The sequence below is a fragment of the Melanerpes formicivorus genome, unplaced genomic scaffold, assembly GCF_026170545.1.
Source record: "Melanerpes formicivorus ecotype bairdi unplaced genomic scaffold, bMelFor1.0.p_v2 SCAF_7, whole genome shotgun sequence".
Lineage (NCBI taxonomy): Eukaryota > Metazoa > Chordata > Aves > Piciformes > Picidae > Melanerpes > Melanerpes formicivorus.
Window position 1 is genome coordinate 18,126,585 of NW_027142359.1, and position 17,660 is coordinate 18,144,244.

The following is a 17,660-nucleotide window of genomic DNA, read 5'->3' on the forward strand; positions in this document are numbered from 1 at the left end:
CACAAACTTTAAGCCTCTTCAGAAGCACCTCCAAGTATTAAGCAAATGGTGCCCCCGCAAACACAAACTGGTTTTAGTGAATTATGGCTCTAGTGTTCTTGCTTGCCACTTATGATTATTCTCAAACAGTAAAAACTGTGTTGCTCTGTATAAGAGCATCTAGATACCACTGAACTGTGTGAAGTGTATTCTTCTTCTAAGAGTGGCATTTCCTTCATTTGGTTGAAGAGTTCTGTTCTTATGTTGTCTCTTTTCAGCCATACAAAAGCAAGTAATTAAAATCTACTACAAAAAGCTATGTATGAAGTTAAATAGAAACAATCTTATGTTCATGCTACTGTGAAGCATGGCTTTGCTTCACTAACAGTGAAATGGGTCTTGCTTTTTCTTGTCCAATCATAATGCTTTACCCTGTTTCTGTATTTATAAACCATACAGAAAACTAGCATTTGTTCTGCTAGTCAAACAAGAGGCAATGAAGTTTTCAGTATTTGTCGAGTACCATCATCAATTTATTAATATGGGCATAAGGACAACCAAAAGACTACAATATGGCCTTTGAAACAGTAAATTTAGTGTTCAGATTCTGATTCTCATACTCAGTCCATCTTCCTTCTAATTCCAGTGAGGTTTAAATAAACTTGTGGGGGTTTGTTTGGGTTTTTTCTCTGAAGCTGTATTCCAACTAGTCATTCTATATCACAAAATACCTGAGATATTTATAGGCTGAAGTTGCACTAGCCTAATTCAGTAATGCTGTAGAGTTCTAACCTAATAAGGCACTTGCATGCTTCCCAAATGCTCAAAATTGAAGACAGGCTGCTTTTGATAGTCCTACAGTTGTTTCTGCCCTCTTAAAATTATTCACAAGATGCTAGAAGACATGCTGTTAGAAACATCTGCATGAAATAAGTACCTTTACATCATCTATATTGGCAGCTTGACTATAATACAGTAAGATACTTGGTTAATAAACCTCATTTGGAAAGCAAACATCCTAATAACAGCCATCCAGTCACCTCACAAGTCCTGTGATATTTAGGACCAATTAATTGATCCTTCTGCATTGTCTAAGATTAAGTATTAATTTTTTGTTTTTAATAGCTTAAAGCTGTTCACCAGCAGTTGCGGGCTCTGACCAGAACATTCCTACCTAGACTGAAAAAGCAAAAAGGGAAGGCTAAAAAAGAGAAAAATAAGGGCAAGGAAAAAGCCCAAATAAAAAGCATGGTTCAGAAGAACAAAAATTTAAAGCAGAAGAAGAAATGTAAGACAGAGCTGTCTTTAAACATGTAAGTGTTGGAGGACTTGTGTGGTTGTCAGATCATTTTAAACTGCTGTTACTGCAATATATTTATTTATTTTTTTTTTGCAGCCAGTCAAAGAAAACCATGCAGCAAGACTTGTTGCCACATATGTCAGATGATGAAGATGGTGCCAAGCCTATGAATTATGATGAAAAACGACAGTTGAGTTTGGACATAAATAAACTCCCTGGAGATAAGCTTGGAAAAGTAGTCCATATAATACGGTCGGGAGAACCTTCACTGAGGAACTCTGACCCTGATGAGATGGAAATAGACTTTGAAACTTTGAAGTCTTCAACACTTAGAGAACTACAGAAATATGTGGCAACCTGTTTGAGGAAAAGGCCAAGAAAGCAACAGGGTATGTAGCATAAACAATGCTTTAAAAGACAAAAGAAGTGTTTGTGCTTCACTGCAATATTAATTCTTGTTTCATGTGCAGCTAAAAAAATGATGAAGACAAAAGAACAACTTAATTCTGAGAAGAAACAAGAGCTAGAGAAGAGACTACTGGATGTCAATGATCAACTAAACCCAAAAAAGGAGAATTTCAAGTGTAACACAACCTTTATTTATTTGCCACTGATACAGATTAAATAGGATTCTCTCCTAGGGCTTATGTATTGTTGTGTAGCTGGGGACTTTCTCCTCAGAACTGAGATCTGAAATTTACCACTTCTAGTATTTTGAATAAGCTAGAGTCACAGCAGCAAATTTGGTCAGTTATTTGTCCTGTCTCCACATCTTATTCTTGCACCCAATTCTTTATTACTGACAAAGATAACAGCTTCAGAGTTTATAGAATGTTGAACACCACCTTCCTTATGCTAACATGTGAAAACTTAACGCTTCAAGGGGCAATGTCCCACAGTCCATGTTTTTGTTTACAGTTCACTTTCCTGGGCTTAGAGATTCAAACTCTAGTCATACTTGTTAGATTGCAGCTTCGCTAATGCTGTCATGCCAGCAAAACGTCTGTGGCTGACAGGTGTGCTGTTGCCTTAAAGAAGTACCCTAGGAGAAACAACTCAGCTTTTCAGGCAATAATGCATTTCAACATCAAATCCAGGCATTTAGTATGTACTCAAGCATATCTATGCTTACTGGTGGTTCTCATCAGGGACTGAGAAGACATAAATGAGACTGATGCTACTATTACAGGTGATGTTGTTCCTTAATAAATTAGTGAGTGTGTTGCATTTGTTGGATATCCATTAAGGTTTTTCATAAACCCAGTTAGCTGAAATGATGAAAACAGCCCTGCAAGACATAAACTTGCACCTAGTATCAGGTATAAATGATTGAAAACATCCTAGAAAGAAAAGCTTGAAGAAGAAGCTGAAGTCAATTATGGAGAATATGGTGTGGGGAGATAGAGGAGGGAAGCCGTAAAATCTTTACAATTTGCATCTGGCTTATTTACAAGCTTAAGATGGCAGTTAGACTTGTGTCCAGGGAAACAGGTATCCATAACTTCTCACTTTCAAAGCTTCCTTTAAAGCAACACACTTTGGAAGAGCTTTTTGACTGCAAAATCACTATGAACTGAGTTAAATCAGCCCTGCAGATGCAAAATAGTCAGATGGTGGGGAGGTGGCAAAAGATGACAATTCTCAAGTACTTATTGCTTAGGAAAGAGAGGAGTTGGCTATAAAGACCTCAGCATTCATGTGTAGCAGCAGCAAGAAGCACAGAAACAGGCTCTTAGTAGCAGAAAAACCTATAGGGGAAAATCACTTGAAAAATTATTTAAGACAGTACAGTATGAATGTACTTTAGGATCGTAAAATGTGTGATTACAGCTCCTCTGATTACTTGATTAATTTAGTCTACTGCTGGTAAATCTTCCTTCCCTATACAATGTCTTCAGTCTACTGCTAAAGGGACAGTGTATGAGGAAACAGCAGCAGATTAACTGTTATTTGGGAGAATATACCTAACAAGATTGATTTTAGTCTTGTATATGAAGACTGCTCCACTGCAGGTCAATCTGAACTCTTTTTCTTCTGCAGTTGAAAACAACACTGAGTCCAGTACTGGACCGAGCAGACTGAGCGACAGCAGCAGTGGTTCCTTGGGCTCTGTCAGCAGTGCTAGCAGTGGTTCTAACTCCTCAGACAGCAGCGACAATGAATTGGGTCGGAAAGGTTCCTTTTTTTACGTTGGCAAAAATCATCTGCCTTCTCACTCAGCACCTACTCTTCCATAGGCTTGCCAAAAATTTCAGTTACTTTTGTAGGCCTGTACCATGTCGAAGGTTCAATTGCAGTGCTATTAAATGACTGTCTTAATATTAAACTTGTAGGTTAAAACAAAGAAACAAAAAACCTTCTACGCTATCCAGTCTACTTAGCAGTGAAAAAGTAGAGACCAAAATCAGCTAGTAAGAGATCTGTGTATCTTACCTGGAGATTTGATTATTAGGCCATAGTTTACTCTTGTGATTATTCTTTCTATTATTATTCCTTTTACTTTATTTTCACCTTCTGGTCTGAAGCTTTACTTGGAGTAAAGCTTAGCCTCTAAGTTGAGGGACAAAAGTACCAACAGTGACTGTAGAGCCAAGTTGGTGATATCCTGGTTCTTAAGCTATCTTCAGCTTGATCAAGGGACATTATAATGGTAACATCAAGGTATCAGAACAATGTTTCTCTGTACACAGAGTTCTCTTGGGTTTTTGAGGACAGAGTAGACTGGTCAAACTGGAGGTCTACAATGTAGGTATCTGTATGAGATAACAGTGTAAACTGAGCTGAATGCTCAACCATTTGCAGTATGGGGAAGCAAACAGTCAAGTCACTGTGATAACACTACAGACCTTGATCATGCAATAATCTTTGTGGCTTTTTTTCTGGGAGAAGTTTTCTAAATATGTCAAGCTAAAATCTAAGTACTCAAGACAAGAGTGTTCCTTTTCACTGTGAGGTTTGGCTCTCTAGGTACAGCTGCAACTTGCATCTTGGAAGTGTGAATAATGAAACATATGTGAATGGCTGATTATATTCTGTTCCATCCTCCTGTCTCTGCCCACCTCACTGTATTTACAGTTACAGAGACCTGCTCAACACAGACTGGAGCCAAGCAGAATTATCCAACTTCTGTGAAAAAGCCTAAGGTAAACTGACTGGATGCTATTTGTTCTGTAGGACTGACCTCCATAGAGATTTAACAAACTGTAAATTTTACAAGTAGCTTATTTAGCTTTATAGAAGCTGATGTACTGGGAGAGCTACTGAGGCTTTTCCCTCTTACAATCATTGTGATAATTCCATATTGCGTAAAGGAGAAGGGAAAAGAAGAGGAGGAGAATGTACCACATGTGCCACCCCTCCACCTCACCCACTCCCTAAAAGCAGAAGTCCTCTCCAACTTGATCTTTCTGTATAGCATGTACCTAATAAACAGTGCAGGCTCCACTTAAGTACTTGATCAATGTGTAACATCACTTCTACACCTGGAAAGAAATATGCTATACTACACTGAAGAGAAATACAATACACTAGTAATTTTTGGGATACATTTTATTACTTACTGCTATGTTATCATTATGAGCAACAGCAGTTTGAATCACTCTGTTCCTGTATATACCATGGGTGTTAATACTTGTCAGGCTTACAGAAGATGTCACAGAATCATTAAGGTTGGAAAAGACCTCTAATATCAAGTCCAACCTCTACCCAACACCTACATGACCCCTAGGCCATAGCTGCTTTCACAATTTTCCTTGAAGCAAAGAGAAATGAAAAGCTTAGATTTCAAAGCAAGATTATAGCAAAACCTTCACTCTTCTTACAACAGGCTTGCTTTCATTTAAGCTGCTTAGTTGGATACAGGAAACCAGGCTGCAAATCTATTGTTTAGTAGCTGCTTCTGCATCTTCATAAGCAAAGACTGATGGGAAGAACTGTTAGCACTGTTCTGTTTGATTTTGTTGTTTGTTTAAAAAGTGCAGCCTCTGCTGTGATAGAGTAACAGCAATAAACTTGAGAAAACAGAACTCCAGAACTATACTTCATCTTCAGTTATAGCAGCCCCAAACTAACATTTTGAGTAATCACAAGCACCATACTTCTCATGGGTTTTCTGTACCTGTGGGACCAAGACAGTTCATTTTTACTTCATGTAATCTAAACTCTTCTTGAAATTGGTATACTACTATTGCAATATGAGCACTACATAATGCTATAAACAGTGGAAGCAGGGGCAGTGGGGGAGAAGAGGGTCAAACAGCTATAAAAACTTAAGATATGGCTGTATTAACTACTGCAATCTTGTTCTAGAGAACACCACTCTCTTTACAGAGGACTTCCTGCAATGCTGTTCTGCAAGTACAGCCCTTATCAGCTAGTAGCTTGCAAAATCATGGATCATCTGAATTGCAGCAGCCACCTGTCAGTGCACTACAGATGCTTCAGTCTTTGCAGAATAAATCAGTTAAACCATCAGAACTAAATGCCCGGTCTCTATCAGGTAGTATACTTACAGTAAGAATCATAGCTATATTTGACTGCTGATGAAAGAAGGGATGGCAGGACTAATGTTTGCAGTCTCAAATAGGCTTATCTTGAGGGTTTTGGAGGTTATCAAGTGGATAATACAAAAGTTCTTGTGAGGTATGGATTATAAAAATTATGGTGTAATTAAAATACGGCAGCACTGAGGATTGGATAGGGTTTCAGTGAGGCAGAATAGTGTTAAGAAGTGGAGTTGCTCATGCCTTCCTCAGAAGGACCCATGCTTAATCAAACCTATGACCATCACTCAGGTTCACATCTGAATTTAAGGCTTGGTATTAAAAGCCTTATGAATTGATTGATATTGTCTAGATATATCAAATATGAAGTTGCTTAGAAACTTCAGGGAGTTAGTATTTTTTTCCCCTCACTTAAGAAGGTCTAATAGCTTTAGACACCTGAATCATTAGTAAAAGACAGTTTGAGCTGGTAGTTGGCTGAGAAATAGATTAAAAACTGTGTCAAATAATTTAACTGGCATACATACATTCATATCCATTTAATTCACACATTTAAAAGTAACCTAGTTTTGACATGTTGTACTGTACATTGTATGTTAGGGGAAATCATACACTACTTCTTTCTCAGGTATAATCTCAGCTGAATCTTCTCTGCATGATGTTCCAGCCCAGCCAACCTCTCAGAGTATTCCATGGAGAGATCAGTCTTCTGTCACTTGGGGCACACATACTCCTCCAGAGGTGAATACACATTCTCTCTTCAATGCATTAATTTCAAATTACTTCTTTAAAGTACATTTTTACTCTTTTAAATAAGGCCTTATAAAGTATTCTAGGCTCAAATATGATGCAATAAAGATGAATTAAGGTTTGCAACAGTTATCTAAAACTACGCTAACAAAATGGTTCTTATCTGTTAGTAGGACACCAATTAATTTCCTGTTGACTGCATCACAACAGTAAAGAGTTTGGCTGATCAACATATTAAGCCTATAATGTGTTAGAAAACTTATTTTTTTAGTGCTAGAGCTTAAACTTAAGTATTCTGGGCATCATTTAAGAGCCCACCCAGTACAGCTACACTTCCACAGAAGAGATGTGCATCTTAATATTTCTAGAAAGCAGGAATATAAAATATAATTTCTAACTCAGTAGTACTCTGAAAACTGTAGGAGCTCTCCTAGAAACAGATGTTGCTCTTTTCCTGCTCCGAAGGCCATGGAAACTGTGGCTTTCAGGCTCATAGTTGAGGTTGTGAAATACTTAGTCATAGTTGGTTTCTGTCTTTAATATGTTCTTGGGTAGTATCCTTGTTAGAAGACACTCCATATTACAAATGAAATTATTGATGCTACTGCAGCAGCATGATCTCTTCTATTTGAAGGTGTTTAGCTTTCTTCCTCAACATGGTCTCAGACACACACCTGCTGTAGACAGGATTTAATAGCTTTTACTTTCCAAAACGGAAAATGAGTCCATGAGCACAAGAACATGTGCTGCAAGAACAGAGTGGAAGTGACTTGCCCTTTTCCATTTGTATCCATTGTCCAAGGCAGCAAGTATGTATTATGAGGCTTGGGGTTTTGGAATACCTTCCCTAGTTCAAGAGGATTACTATACAATCTTGCACAGAGAAAAACTACCACTGAAGTAATACAACTACTCTCACCCTAACCCATGAACCAGAGTCTAGCGACTGGCTTTACAACAGTAAAAACTTACTTCTATTAAATTGTACAATGTTAAGGAGGGAGGAACTTCTACCATTTTCCCATATTCTACTTGCTCCATCACTTGGGGTCTCTGCACAGTTCATGTTCTAAATTAAAAATGCTAATGTAAGAACTTGCTTAGACTACTGTAATATGAATGAAATCAATTCTTCTCTGTGTTTACAGAAGCCAGAGCTGCAACAATTTACTGCTCTAAGCATTTAAATGCTGCTGCTGTATAGTAGGAATCCATATTTAGCACTCTGGAACCTATTCTGAAGTCTGACTTCTCTTCTAGGTATCCAAAAAAGCTTCCCAGGTTGATGGTGCTGATTGGAGGAAGCAAGCTGAGAAAACAATGCAGCTAGACAAATCAAATGAACCTCAAAGCAAGGCCAGTGAGAGAACTGCTGATTCAATACCCATAAGTCAAGAACAAAGTATGTATTGTTATAATAAAAGCTATAACTGATACTAGGGGTGCAGAGTTAAAAATGTACGTGAACCTGGTTTAAAGAAATAAAATGCTGAAAACTTGTACATTAAGTGGTTTGCAGAAAAAGGGCAGTGGTGCAGTTTGCCCTTGGTCTTGTTTTCTGTTCCTTTGTTTTGGTTTTGTTTAAAAAAAATTTGACCTTTTTTTTAACAGATGCTTGGTTCTTGCTCTGTGCTTAAAATACATAAAGCAAATTCATTTTAAGAACTTCTTCTGAATGTAGTAACTAACCCAGTCTTCCATGAAGTCTGAGAGACACAAACTTCACTAGCTTTTAAACTGTCTCCTGCTGAAGCTTCATGGAGCAGTTTTCCCACAATATTTTGTGGGTATTTTGAGTTACTGTCTCCACCTCCTGCTGACAAGGATTTGATAGCAGAGCAATGTCAAACAAGTTTTCACTGCAGCACAAACTTGCAATTATTTCAAGGACACAAGTTCCCTGAAAGCTGCATTCCATATACAGATGCATCAGACTTCATAAGTTTTTGGTAATAACAGCTTCTGAGCTCTACACTGAACATCCATGCAGAGAGCCTTCTGTTAGTAGGCATGACTCTGTTGGTTCCTGCTGCTTCCTCAGCCCACTTGAACAGAGGAAGGAGCAAGCTTCTCAGAACTTGATGAAATTAAAAGTTACAGCCCCCTCACTGATCAACTCCTGACATGTAGCCAAAGCATAATGATGGGTATGTTGTGTTGTATTAAAGGAACCTTTAAAATGGACACTTAATTCTCCAAGATGTTATCTAGTCAGTGTTTTCATGGTCTTGACATACCTATCCATACATACACTTGACTTGCTCTGTTTAGAGCTGTAGTGGTTGTGGCTGGTACATGGGTTCAACTAATGCTCTTCACTTCCAGATATTTGAGCTCCCTTTTGAACTCCTGTCATGTATACTGCATAGCTATAACAATCAAAATCCTGGTGTTATCTTAGTATGTTAAAGGTTGGGGAAGACATACAGCAATAAATCAAGCTCTCTGTTTTTAAAATCCATAGGAAAAAAACAAAGCCCAAAATATTGTGAATGCTTGCTCACTTCCATATATAATTGTTTACTGGTATATCTCTACTCATCTTAACATTTCTTGATCTGTATTTAACCTCTACTTTTCTATCTTTTCCTCTTTTTTCAAGGGACAGTTGTGTGGACAGTCATAGAGGAACCCCAGTGTTTCATTACTGGATAGCTCCTATAATAGACTCTGCCTCTGAGTACACTTGAACTTCAGCATTATGTTGCGTAGGAGAGCTTTTAACATTGTGTGAAAGTAGTTATGTGCCTTCATCCAAAATACAGTGATGTTTGTTCCCATAATGATACGTGCACCAGCTGTGCGCAGTGTTACTTCAGCCTTTCCACTAAACTGCTGGAGAAAACTGGAAAGGGGTTGGGGGGAATACAGGATTGTAGCTTTTTGGGGGGTTAAACAGCAGCAACAAGCTTTGCCAATCTGGAACCCTTGTAGGACTTGTCTAGTGATAGTGCAGAGCATGCTCAGGGATATATGCCTCTACTTAAAGCAAGGGAAAGTAATGTTAGAACTGGATGCTTAGAGCAACTTGTTGAGTTCTGTAGAGCATTCCACTCTTGAGTATTTCTCTGAAGTTACCTGCATCTCTGAAACAAATACTAGACTTCAGACTTGTCACATCTCTGGTGGTAAGGATGCAGGCTTGGTGTAACACTGAATTTAGCAGTAGTTTAGGACGCTTAATTTTTAAAAGCAGTAACCAATAGCTTCCCTTCAGATTAATAAGTAGTGCTTTGGGGAGAGGTTCTGTGAAGGCTGGAATTGCTGTAAGCAGCTCTAAAAATGCATGTTTCAAAGTCCACGGCTGCAAATTTTGTCACAGCCTCATATGTCTGTGTTTTATCAAGATCTTGAAGACAGACATGACCATAAATTCAAATACATCTTATGTTTGTCTCAAAGCAGATCTGCTGTGTGGGTACGACAGGTTCATCTTAACAATGGAGTTAGGTATTGTTTGGTCTGCAAGGCTCTTGCTTTATTTTGAAGTATTCAGTGCTCAAGGCTGTCCATTTTTTTTAGATAAAAAATCAGGCTGCTTCTATGAGGATAAGTAATTGATGAAAGAAAGATCCCTTATTGTATTAAGGACACTTTAATACACTAATTCTCTGCTCTGGAGGAGAGCAATGACAGCATTTCATCTAGGTGGACTGCTTAACTGGAAACCACGAGAATGAAGATCTCAGGATTTGGGATGCTTTTCAATAGTACTTGAGACATCAAGGTCTTTCATCATATTCTATTCCATTGTATAAGTAAAAGTTCTCCTGCTCACCTGCAATCATGCAATCTCTCAAGCTGTGAGGCCTGTGTGGTTCATATCTGGTTCTAAAATAGTGGGGTTTTTCAGAGCACACCTGGATTTTAATTCCAGAAGCTCTTTAGAAGGGAAAATAACAATGTAATACATAAGATAAAATGCCTCCAGCCTGCAGTATATGGCTTTTGTTAACTATGTGGTATTCAGGCCAGTCCATAGTGTTGCAGAAGTTTATTTCAGGATTACCACAATAACTATAGGAAATTGTATCTGTTCCTGCATTTGGAAAGTTTAAGTCTTAAGGTTTAGGGGAGGTGTTTTTCTTCTACAGTAACACAACATATCAGAGCTGTTATCTGAAGTTAGTATTCAAAATAGCACTTCTGCTTTGCCTGTGTGTGGCTTTCTTCCCCCTCACAAGTACTGAAGAGGTAACAGAATTGAGTATTTATATTTCATGTAGGCTACTGGAAATACAATGACTAGCCTTTACTGGCTGACCTATTGGGGTTTTTTAATAAAATAATTTTAAGAAAAGGTGCAAAGCCTTAAGGAAAAGGAACTTACAGGATGATTAATATATTCCTAAATGGTGATATAACTACAATGGAAGAGGAGTGGATGGGGAGGGGTAGGAGGTGAGCAACTGACAAGCTGCTGTGTTGAGATTTTCCAACCAAATTTTTGGGCATTGTGTTTGGACCATTCCTAGAATTAACCAGTTTAACCATTCCTGTCCTTGTCCCAAGCTGAGAGACCAAGAGGTCTAGTCCTACATAAGCTTAGAAAATATTTGTGAGCATTTCTGTTATTCTGAACTTAAAAATAAAAATCAGCAGTGTAAATATGTAAGTCATTTTCTATCACTTTTGTTACCTACCAGCTAGCTCTTAGCACTTACATTTGAGGAAACACTATACAGAAAATCAACATTAGTGAAAAATCTTTTTTATTTTTTCATCAGGTCATTGTACACCTAATGATAAACCAGTAAAGGTAAGTGATGCTGAAGTCCTTTTTGAGGTGAAGAGCCTTTATTATATTTACAAGGATCAATAATTCCTTGTCCTAAGATCATCTCTGAAAATCCGGGGGGGGTGGGGGGGGTGGTGGTGTTATGATTCAAATATTTAGTATCTGTTAGGTCATGGACATTGTTGTAACCAGTCTAAATTTATTTCTAGTGCTAAAGAACTCAACAACAAATTGACAGTCTCTGATTACTTCAGAAAATAAAGGATACAAGATTAAGATAAAACTATTCATATTGACATTTAAAATAACCTGTATTTCATTGTTGTGGGTTGACTCCAGCTGGATGCTACCTGCCCATCACAGCTGCTCTATCACTCCCTCCTCCTCAGCTGGACAGGGAAGAGGAAATCCAATGGAAGTCTCATGGGCCAAGGTCATTCACCAATTATATCATGGGCAAAGAGGACCTGACTGGGGGAAATGTAACTTATGACCAGTCAAATTAGAAGAAGGATAAAGAGAAATAAAGCCAAATTTTAAAAACATCTTCCCCTTATTCCTTTCTTCTTCCTAGGCTTAACTTCAACTACTGTTTTTCTACCCTCTCTGTCCACAGCAGTGCAAGGCAACAAAGAGCAGGGGTTGCAGCTAGTTGATCACACATTGTTTCTGCCACACCTCCTTCCTGAAAGGGAGGACTCCTCACATTTCCCCTACTCTAGCATGGGGTCCCTTCCAGGGAAGAGAGTTTTCTACAAGCTTTTTTCAAGGAGTCCTTCCTACAGGACACAATTCTTCACAAACTGCTCTAGTGTGGGTCCTTTCATGGCATGTAGTCCTTCAGGGATTTCAGGCTGCTCCAGGATCAGCACGTGCACCCTTGCATTAAAAGTCCTCCTAGCAAACCACCTCCAGTGTGAGCTCCTTTCACTCTAGAGTCCACAAACCCTGCCAGGAAGCCTGCTCCAGCACAGACTTCCCACAGGGTCATAGGTCCTTTTGGAATCCCCCTGCTCTGGTGTAGGGTCCATGTGCTGCAGGTGGATATCTGCTCCCCTGATAGCTTCCATAGGCTGCAGGGGGACAGCCTGCCTCATATGGTCTTTGCCACAGGCTCCAGGGGAATCTCTGCTTTGGCATCTGGAGCACCTCAACTTCCTTATTCACTGACCTTAGTGCTTGCAGGGCTGTTTCTCTCCCATATTCTCACTCCTTTTTCCAGCTGCCATTGCTGTCGCACCATGATGTTTTTTCCCTTCTTTAAATATGTTATTGTGAGGTGGTACCTGATGGGCTCAGCCTTGGCCAGCAGCAGGTCCATCTTGGAGCTGGCTGGAATTGGTTCTGCTGGACATAGAGTCTAGCAGCTTCTTACAGAAGCCACCCTTGTAGCCTTGTGCTACAAGAACCTTGCCACAGAAGGCAAAACAAGAACGAAATTCCCTCATCTGGTTTTAATATTTAAACAAGAAACTAGTGCTTCTTGCTGTGATTCCCTTGCCAGTGCAGTCACAGAAATAAGAGTGGTGGGGAAACCTTAGATGCTATTGAAAAACCTATCCTGAACCAGGACACTATGCTTTTGAGGACATTATTACAACTAGGAAATAATCTGAAGGTTTTTATGAAAGCTAAGTAAAATATTTCCTACTCTATAATAGATGATCTTAAATGGAGTAACAGGAATTTTCTTAGCTGTTACTTAAATTCTTCTGTGGTGATTAGGTATTTGAAAGCATCAAAATTGCTAGTCTAAATAACTGATTCTGTCAGACTCTGGACCCAAAAGGTTTGTGTAGTCTGTTGAATTAAAATATTCCTAGGATTTTTCTGAGGAGACTTAGCTTTCTGAAACCTGTTAATGAAGTTACTGAATTCAGTTCCAAAACCATGTATTTCCTTCAAAAACACATGATCTTCCACTAGAAGCAGTACATAAGAATAGTGGGGTTATGCTGGTTTATGCTGTGAGGAAAATGCCACTGGGGAATGTGTTTTGAAAGCATAGGTATTTAAAACAAATATCTGTAAGCCTAACACAAAAATATTTTTATGCAAGAGTCATGTACAGAAATTAAATGGATGGGGTTTGTACTAAAATATTGTTAAAGGACCTTGAATATGCTCAGTCTTGTGAATTCATGTTTTCTGGAATTAAAAAAATGGAGAAGTGGATGGAAAGGTTTGGGCAAACTAATTACAAATGCTAATAATTTTAGTATGTTGCTAAAGAATCTCAAAGTTGATAAGAAGACATATTGAAGTCTGCTTAGACCACTGTATTTGCACTAATCTTCTGCCAAAGTAAGGGTATTTTCTTGTAGATATTCACAAACAGGTCCAGTCAAAATGACAATGTAATGTAAAATAAAAATGTAAAAACTAAGCAGAAAGTCAATTAGTAATTGAAGAGTATTTTTGCCTCTTCCATGTTTTCTGTTTTCTAATAACTTCAGGACACAAGATTTAAGAATACAGATTCCTGGGTAAGCTTGTGTAAAACAATGACACTTCCGCCTCCAATAAAAGCATCTGCTGAGACCTTCAAACAGTTCAGGGAAGCAGCATTAAAGAAGAGGAGCAACCAACTGCAGGAGTTAAAAAAGCCTCTGGTGCAAGCTGAGAAGGAACTGCAAAGCCCTTCTCAAAAAAAGGAGAGGTTTGTAACTGTATATGTTGAAGTCTTATTCTGCGTTTCACTTTGTGTAGTACTGGGTGGTTTACTTATTCAGGTGGTTTGGATAAGGTAATTGCTACATGTCAGATGAAGGGAGGGAGCAGAACAAACCTAAGCAGGAGTGCATAACCAAGATGTGCAAAGTGGCTTTTTTCTCTTGCAACTCAGTATCAAATCAGCAGTTAAAGAAACTGCTCAGGTACTTCCCCCCCCCCTCCCCCCCCCCCCCCATTCAGTTTCTATGCTCATGACCAGAATTCACACCAGTCCTGGGTATCTTACTTTACTATATCTATAGCCAGGAAAATCCTCATCTTACTGTTATACAAAGGGAAGCAGGATAATTTAGTCTTCAAGGACTTAAGAGTTCACATAGCTAAAGGAGTTTCAGTATGCACCACTTCAGACAGCAGAATTCTCTGCATTGCTGTGGAGAGCTATATTCAGTAAACTACTGCTGTAGTGTTCTTCCCGTGTTGTTTACCACCATTTTAATGAGTGTATATCTATCCCTGTTTGAGATCTATAATTATGCTGATGTTTGTCACCTTTTTGAAACTCCACTTTCTGTAACGTTTCCCTCTTCAGTTGCATTGATACATTGTTTTCTTGGTGGTGGTTTTGGTTGAATTTTTTGGGGGTGGGTTGGTTAGTTGGGTTTTTTTGGTTGGTTGTTTGGGGGGGGGGATTGTTGTTGTTGGTTGGTTGGTTTCAGGGGGTTTTGTTGTTGTTTTGTGTTGGTTGGGTTGGGTTTTTTTCCTGTGTTTGTCCCTTTTTGACTTGTTTGGAGTGTGTTATTTTAATAAACAGAACACTTGAGAGATTGCAGAAAATACAGCAAACAGTAAAAAGATCTTTAGCTACTACAGGTTTTCATGAAAAGAAAACCAGAGAAGTGTGGAATAAGACAATACAGATACTTGCTTGAAGTTAGTGAGATATACCTCATGTAACTAGATGAAGGGGAAGAAGGCATAAACAAAGTATCATAGGCCAAGACAGCAACAGAAACTTACATGCACTTTTTTTCAAAAGACTACACATTTAAGTTTTGTGTAGCATGTATCTAAATCCTGTGTGCATGTTAGATTGGTAATGGAACACAGTAAACCTTAGCCTGCTACATCCTGCCAACTGTAGGCACAAACCTCTTGTGAAGGAAAATTACTACAAATCAACATGTAAAACAGAACCACAGCTTCAGTGGTATGCACTGATTCAAATTATTTGCAGAGTTCTGTTTAGGCAGTAAGCCTTGCAATGGAAAAAAGAAGAAACAAGTTTTATACTATAGTGATCTCTTTTGTCATTAAAGGGGCCATGAAGGTACAGGACTGGATGCCACGGTGATGACAGACTGTGAGCCCCAAAAAGAAGAGTGTAGGAACAAACAACTGTCTGAACCTCAACACCATTATCTTGTTCAAGCCCGTAACATAGCTAGAAAAATGGAACAAGAACGAAGGAGAAGAGAAGCAGTAAGTTCCTGACTCTTGCTAGCTGATTTTGTTTTCAGCTTTAGTACAGAATAGAAAATGTTACCCCAGATCCTTATCTTAAAGGACCTGAATGGTTTAAAACAACAGAATTGCACAACCTGAAGTGTTAGTCCATAAAATGAAATAGGAAACTCAGTTTTGACTGACATAATATGAAAAACAATCTGCTTGGTCCTATTAATCCCATTAGTTTGGAATAACTGTGTGGTAAAATACAATTTTAAAGAGGACACTCTACCCTTTGAATAATTTCAAACCTCAAGTCTTGCAAGTCATCTATCTTCTTATTCCATGTCAACTGAAGTACTGATCATATTGTTCTTGTCTGAAATACCCAAATGGAGCATTTCTAAAACAAAAAGGTTTTATTGGTCCCATTGCTATGGGATTTAGATGAATTTTTAAAAAGTCCATACTGTTGCAGAATATGATGTAAGAACTGCAGTGTGGTGCCATGCTAGACTCAGATCAGGCCTACTGAAGCATTTGTCCTGTTCAGCTCTTTACAGAGCAGGCTTCAAGAGCATGAACATTCAAACTTATAATGACAGAGAAAGTATACACCTTGGGGGAAGAAGCTTCATAGATTCTTTCCTTAATTTTTATTAAATATTTGACATGCCTAGTGTTTACTACTAACTTACATGAAAATACACTAATTTGCTTTCTTGTAGATGGCTTGTACAATTGATATAAATCTGCAGAGAGATATTATGACATCATTCGAAGAATATATTGAATGAAAGCTGTAGTTAATACAGAAATTAATTTCAACACTACTACTATCTGTTCAACTTTGAAAATGTACTAGTTACAAACTGAAATGTTATGACCACTTTAAAGAGCATCTAAGTGCCTCCAAAAGGCTTATTATTAAAAGTTTATCCACTGGCACCTGAAGCTTCACAAGATCTTTTTGCTGCTTGTTTATAATGTGTAATCTAGCCTCCTACACATTGGAACATAGCTATCTTTTGATTAGTTTCATATATTGTATGTATATGTGAGAAAATACCTGTCTCTTGATTTCTATTTTTCTAATTTGTTTTAAAATCAATTCTTTTCAGATAAATTTGAGAATCTGTTATACTGAGCATAGCCAAATTCTCCTTTGAATGTATTAATTCATAGCATATTAAATATGCACCTATAGAAATGACTTTAAACTAAGGCCTGGTCAGTTTTGTGATTGCTATTAAAACAGTCACTTTACTCTGCCACACCTGCACAGAAGCTAGGCTGTGACAAAAGACCTCAAAACTCTCTCTCCCTATGGAGACCTCTGGTCTGTTGAGTTCCTGGATCAAAACTGGAATTGAAGGTAATGCTGCCAGTGTTGTGGTGAGGGTTTGTTACAGACCACCCAACTAAGTAAACTAAATGATGGAGCAGATTATCCTGGCAGCAATAACTGCGCACCTGAAGGATGGCCAAGGGCTCAGGTCCAGCCAACATGGATTCAGGAAGGGCAGATCCTGCCTCTCCAACCTGATCTCTTTCTATGATCAGGTGACCTGCCTGGTGGATGTGGGGAGGCCTGTGGATGTGGTCTACCTAGACTTCAGCAAGGCCTTTGACACCGTCCCCCACAGCAAACTGCTGACTAAGCTGTCAGCCTGTGGATTGGACCACTACACTCTGTGCTGGGTTAGGAACTGGCTGGAGGGCCGGGCCCAGAGAGTGGTCGTGAACGGTGCCACATCCAGCTGGAGGCCAGTCACCAGTGGTGTCCCCCAGGGATCAGTGCTGGGCCCTGTCCTCTTCAACATATTCGTTGATGATCTGGATGAAGGGGTAGAGTCAGTCATCAGCAAGTTTGCAGATGACACAAAGTTAGGGGCAGATGTTAGTCAATTAGAGGGTAGAAAGGCTCTGCAGAGGGACCTCGACCGACTGGAAAGATGGGCAGAGTCCAATGGGATGGCTTTCAACAAGTCCAAGTGCCGAGTGCTGCACTTTGGCTATGGCAATCCCATGCAGAGCTATAGGCTGGGGTCGGAGTGGCTGGAGAGCTCCCAGACAGAGAGGGACCTGGGTGTGCTGATCGACAGCCACCTGAATATGAGCCAGCAGTGTGCTCAGGTGGCCAGGAGGGCCAATAGCATTCTGGCCTGCATTAGGAATAGTGTGGCCAGCAGGAGCAGGGAGGTCATAGTGCCCCTGTACTCTGCTCTGGTTAGGCCGCACCTTGAGTACTGTGTCCAGTTCTGGGCTC

The 17,660-nt window shown here is 39.1% G+C and overlaps 1 protein-coding gene across 2 annotated transcripts in view; it reads left to right on the forward strand.

Moving 5' to 3' along the window:
* BRDT (bromodomain testis associated) overlaps positions 1-16,454 on the forward strand; it is a 31,376-nt gene extending 14,922 nt beyond the window's left edge. The window contains exons 9-20 of one of the 2 annotated variants that reach the window (XM_068140501.1): positions 1,105-1,292; positions 1,376-1,668; positions 1,750-1,863; positions 3,320-3,445; positions 4,355-4,422; positions 5,609-5,777; positions 6,410-6,522; positions 7,792-7,933; positions 11,259-11,290; positions 13,726-13,928; positions 15,262-15,424; positions 16,120-16,454. In XM_068140501.1, the coding sequence (XP_067996602.1) occupies positions 1,105-1,292; positions 1,376-1,668; positions 1,750-1,863; positions 3,320-3,445; positions 4,355-4,422; positions 5,609-5,777; positions 6,410-6,522; positions 7,792-7,933; positions 11,259-11,290; positions 13,726-13,928; positions 15,262-15,424; positions 16,120-16,188 (1,680 nt within the window). In that variant the 3' untranslated portion in view covers positions 16,189-16,454. Of the gene's footprint in view, positions 1-1,104; positions 1,293-1,375; positions 1,669-1,749; positions 1,864-3,319; positions 3,446-4,354; positions 4,423-5,608; positions 5,778-6,409; positions 6,523-7,791; positions 7,934-11,258; positions 11,291-11,478; positions 11,777-13,725; positions 13,929-15,261; positions 15,425-16,119 lie in introns of those variants that run through there. The other variant, XM_068140502.1, reaches the window with a different exon arrangement.
* The last annotated feature ends 1,206 nt before the right edge of the window (positions 16,455-17,660 follow it).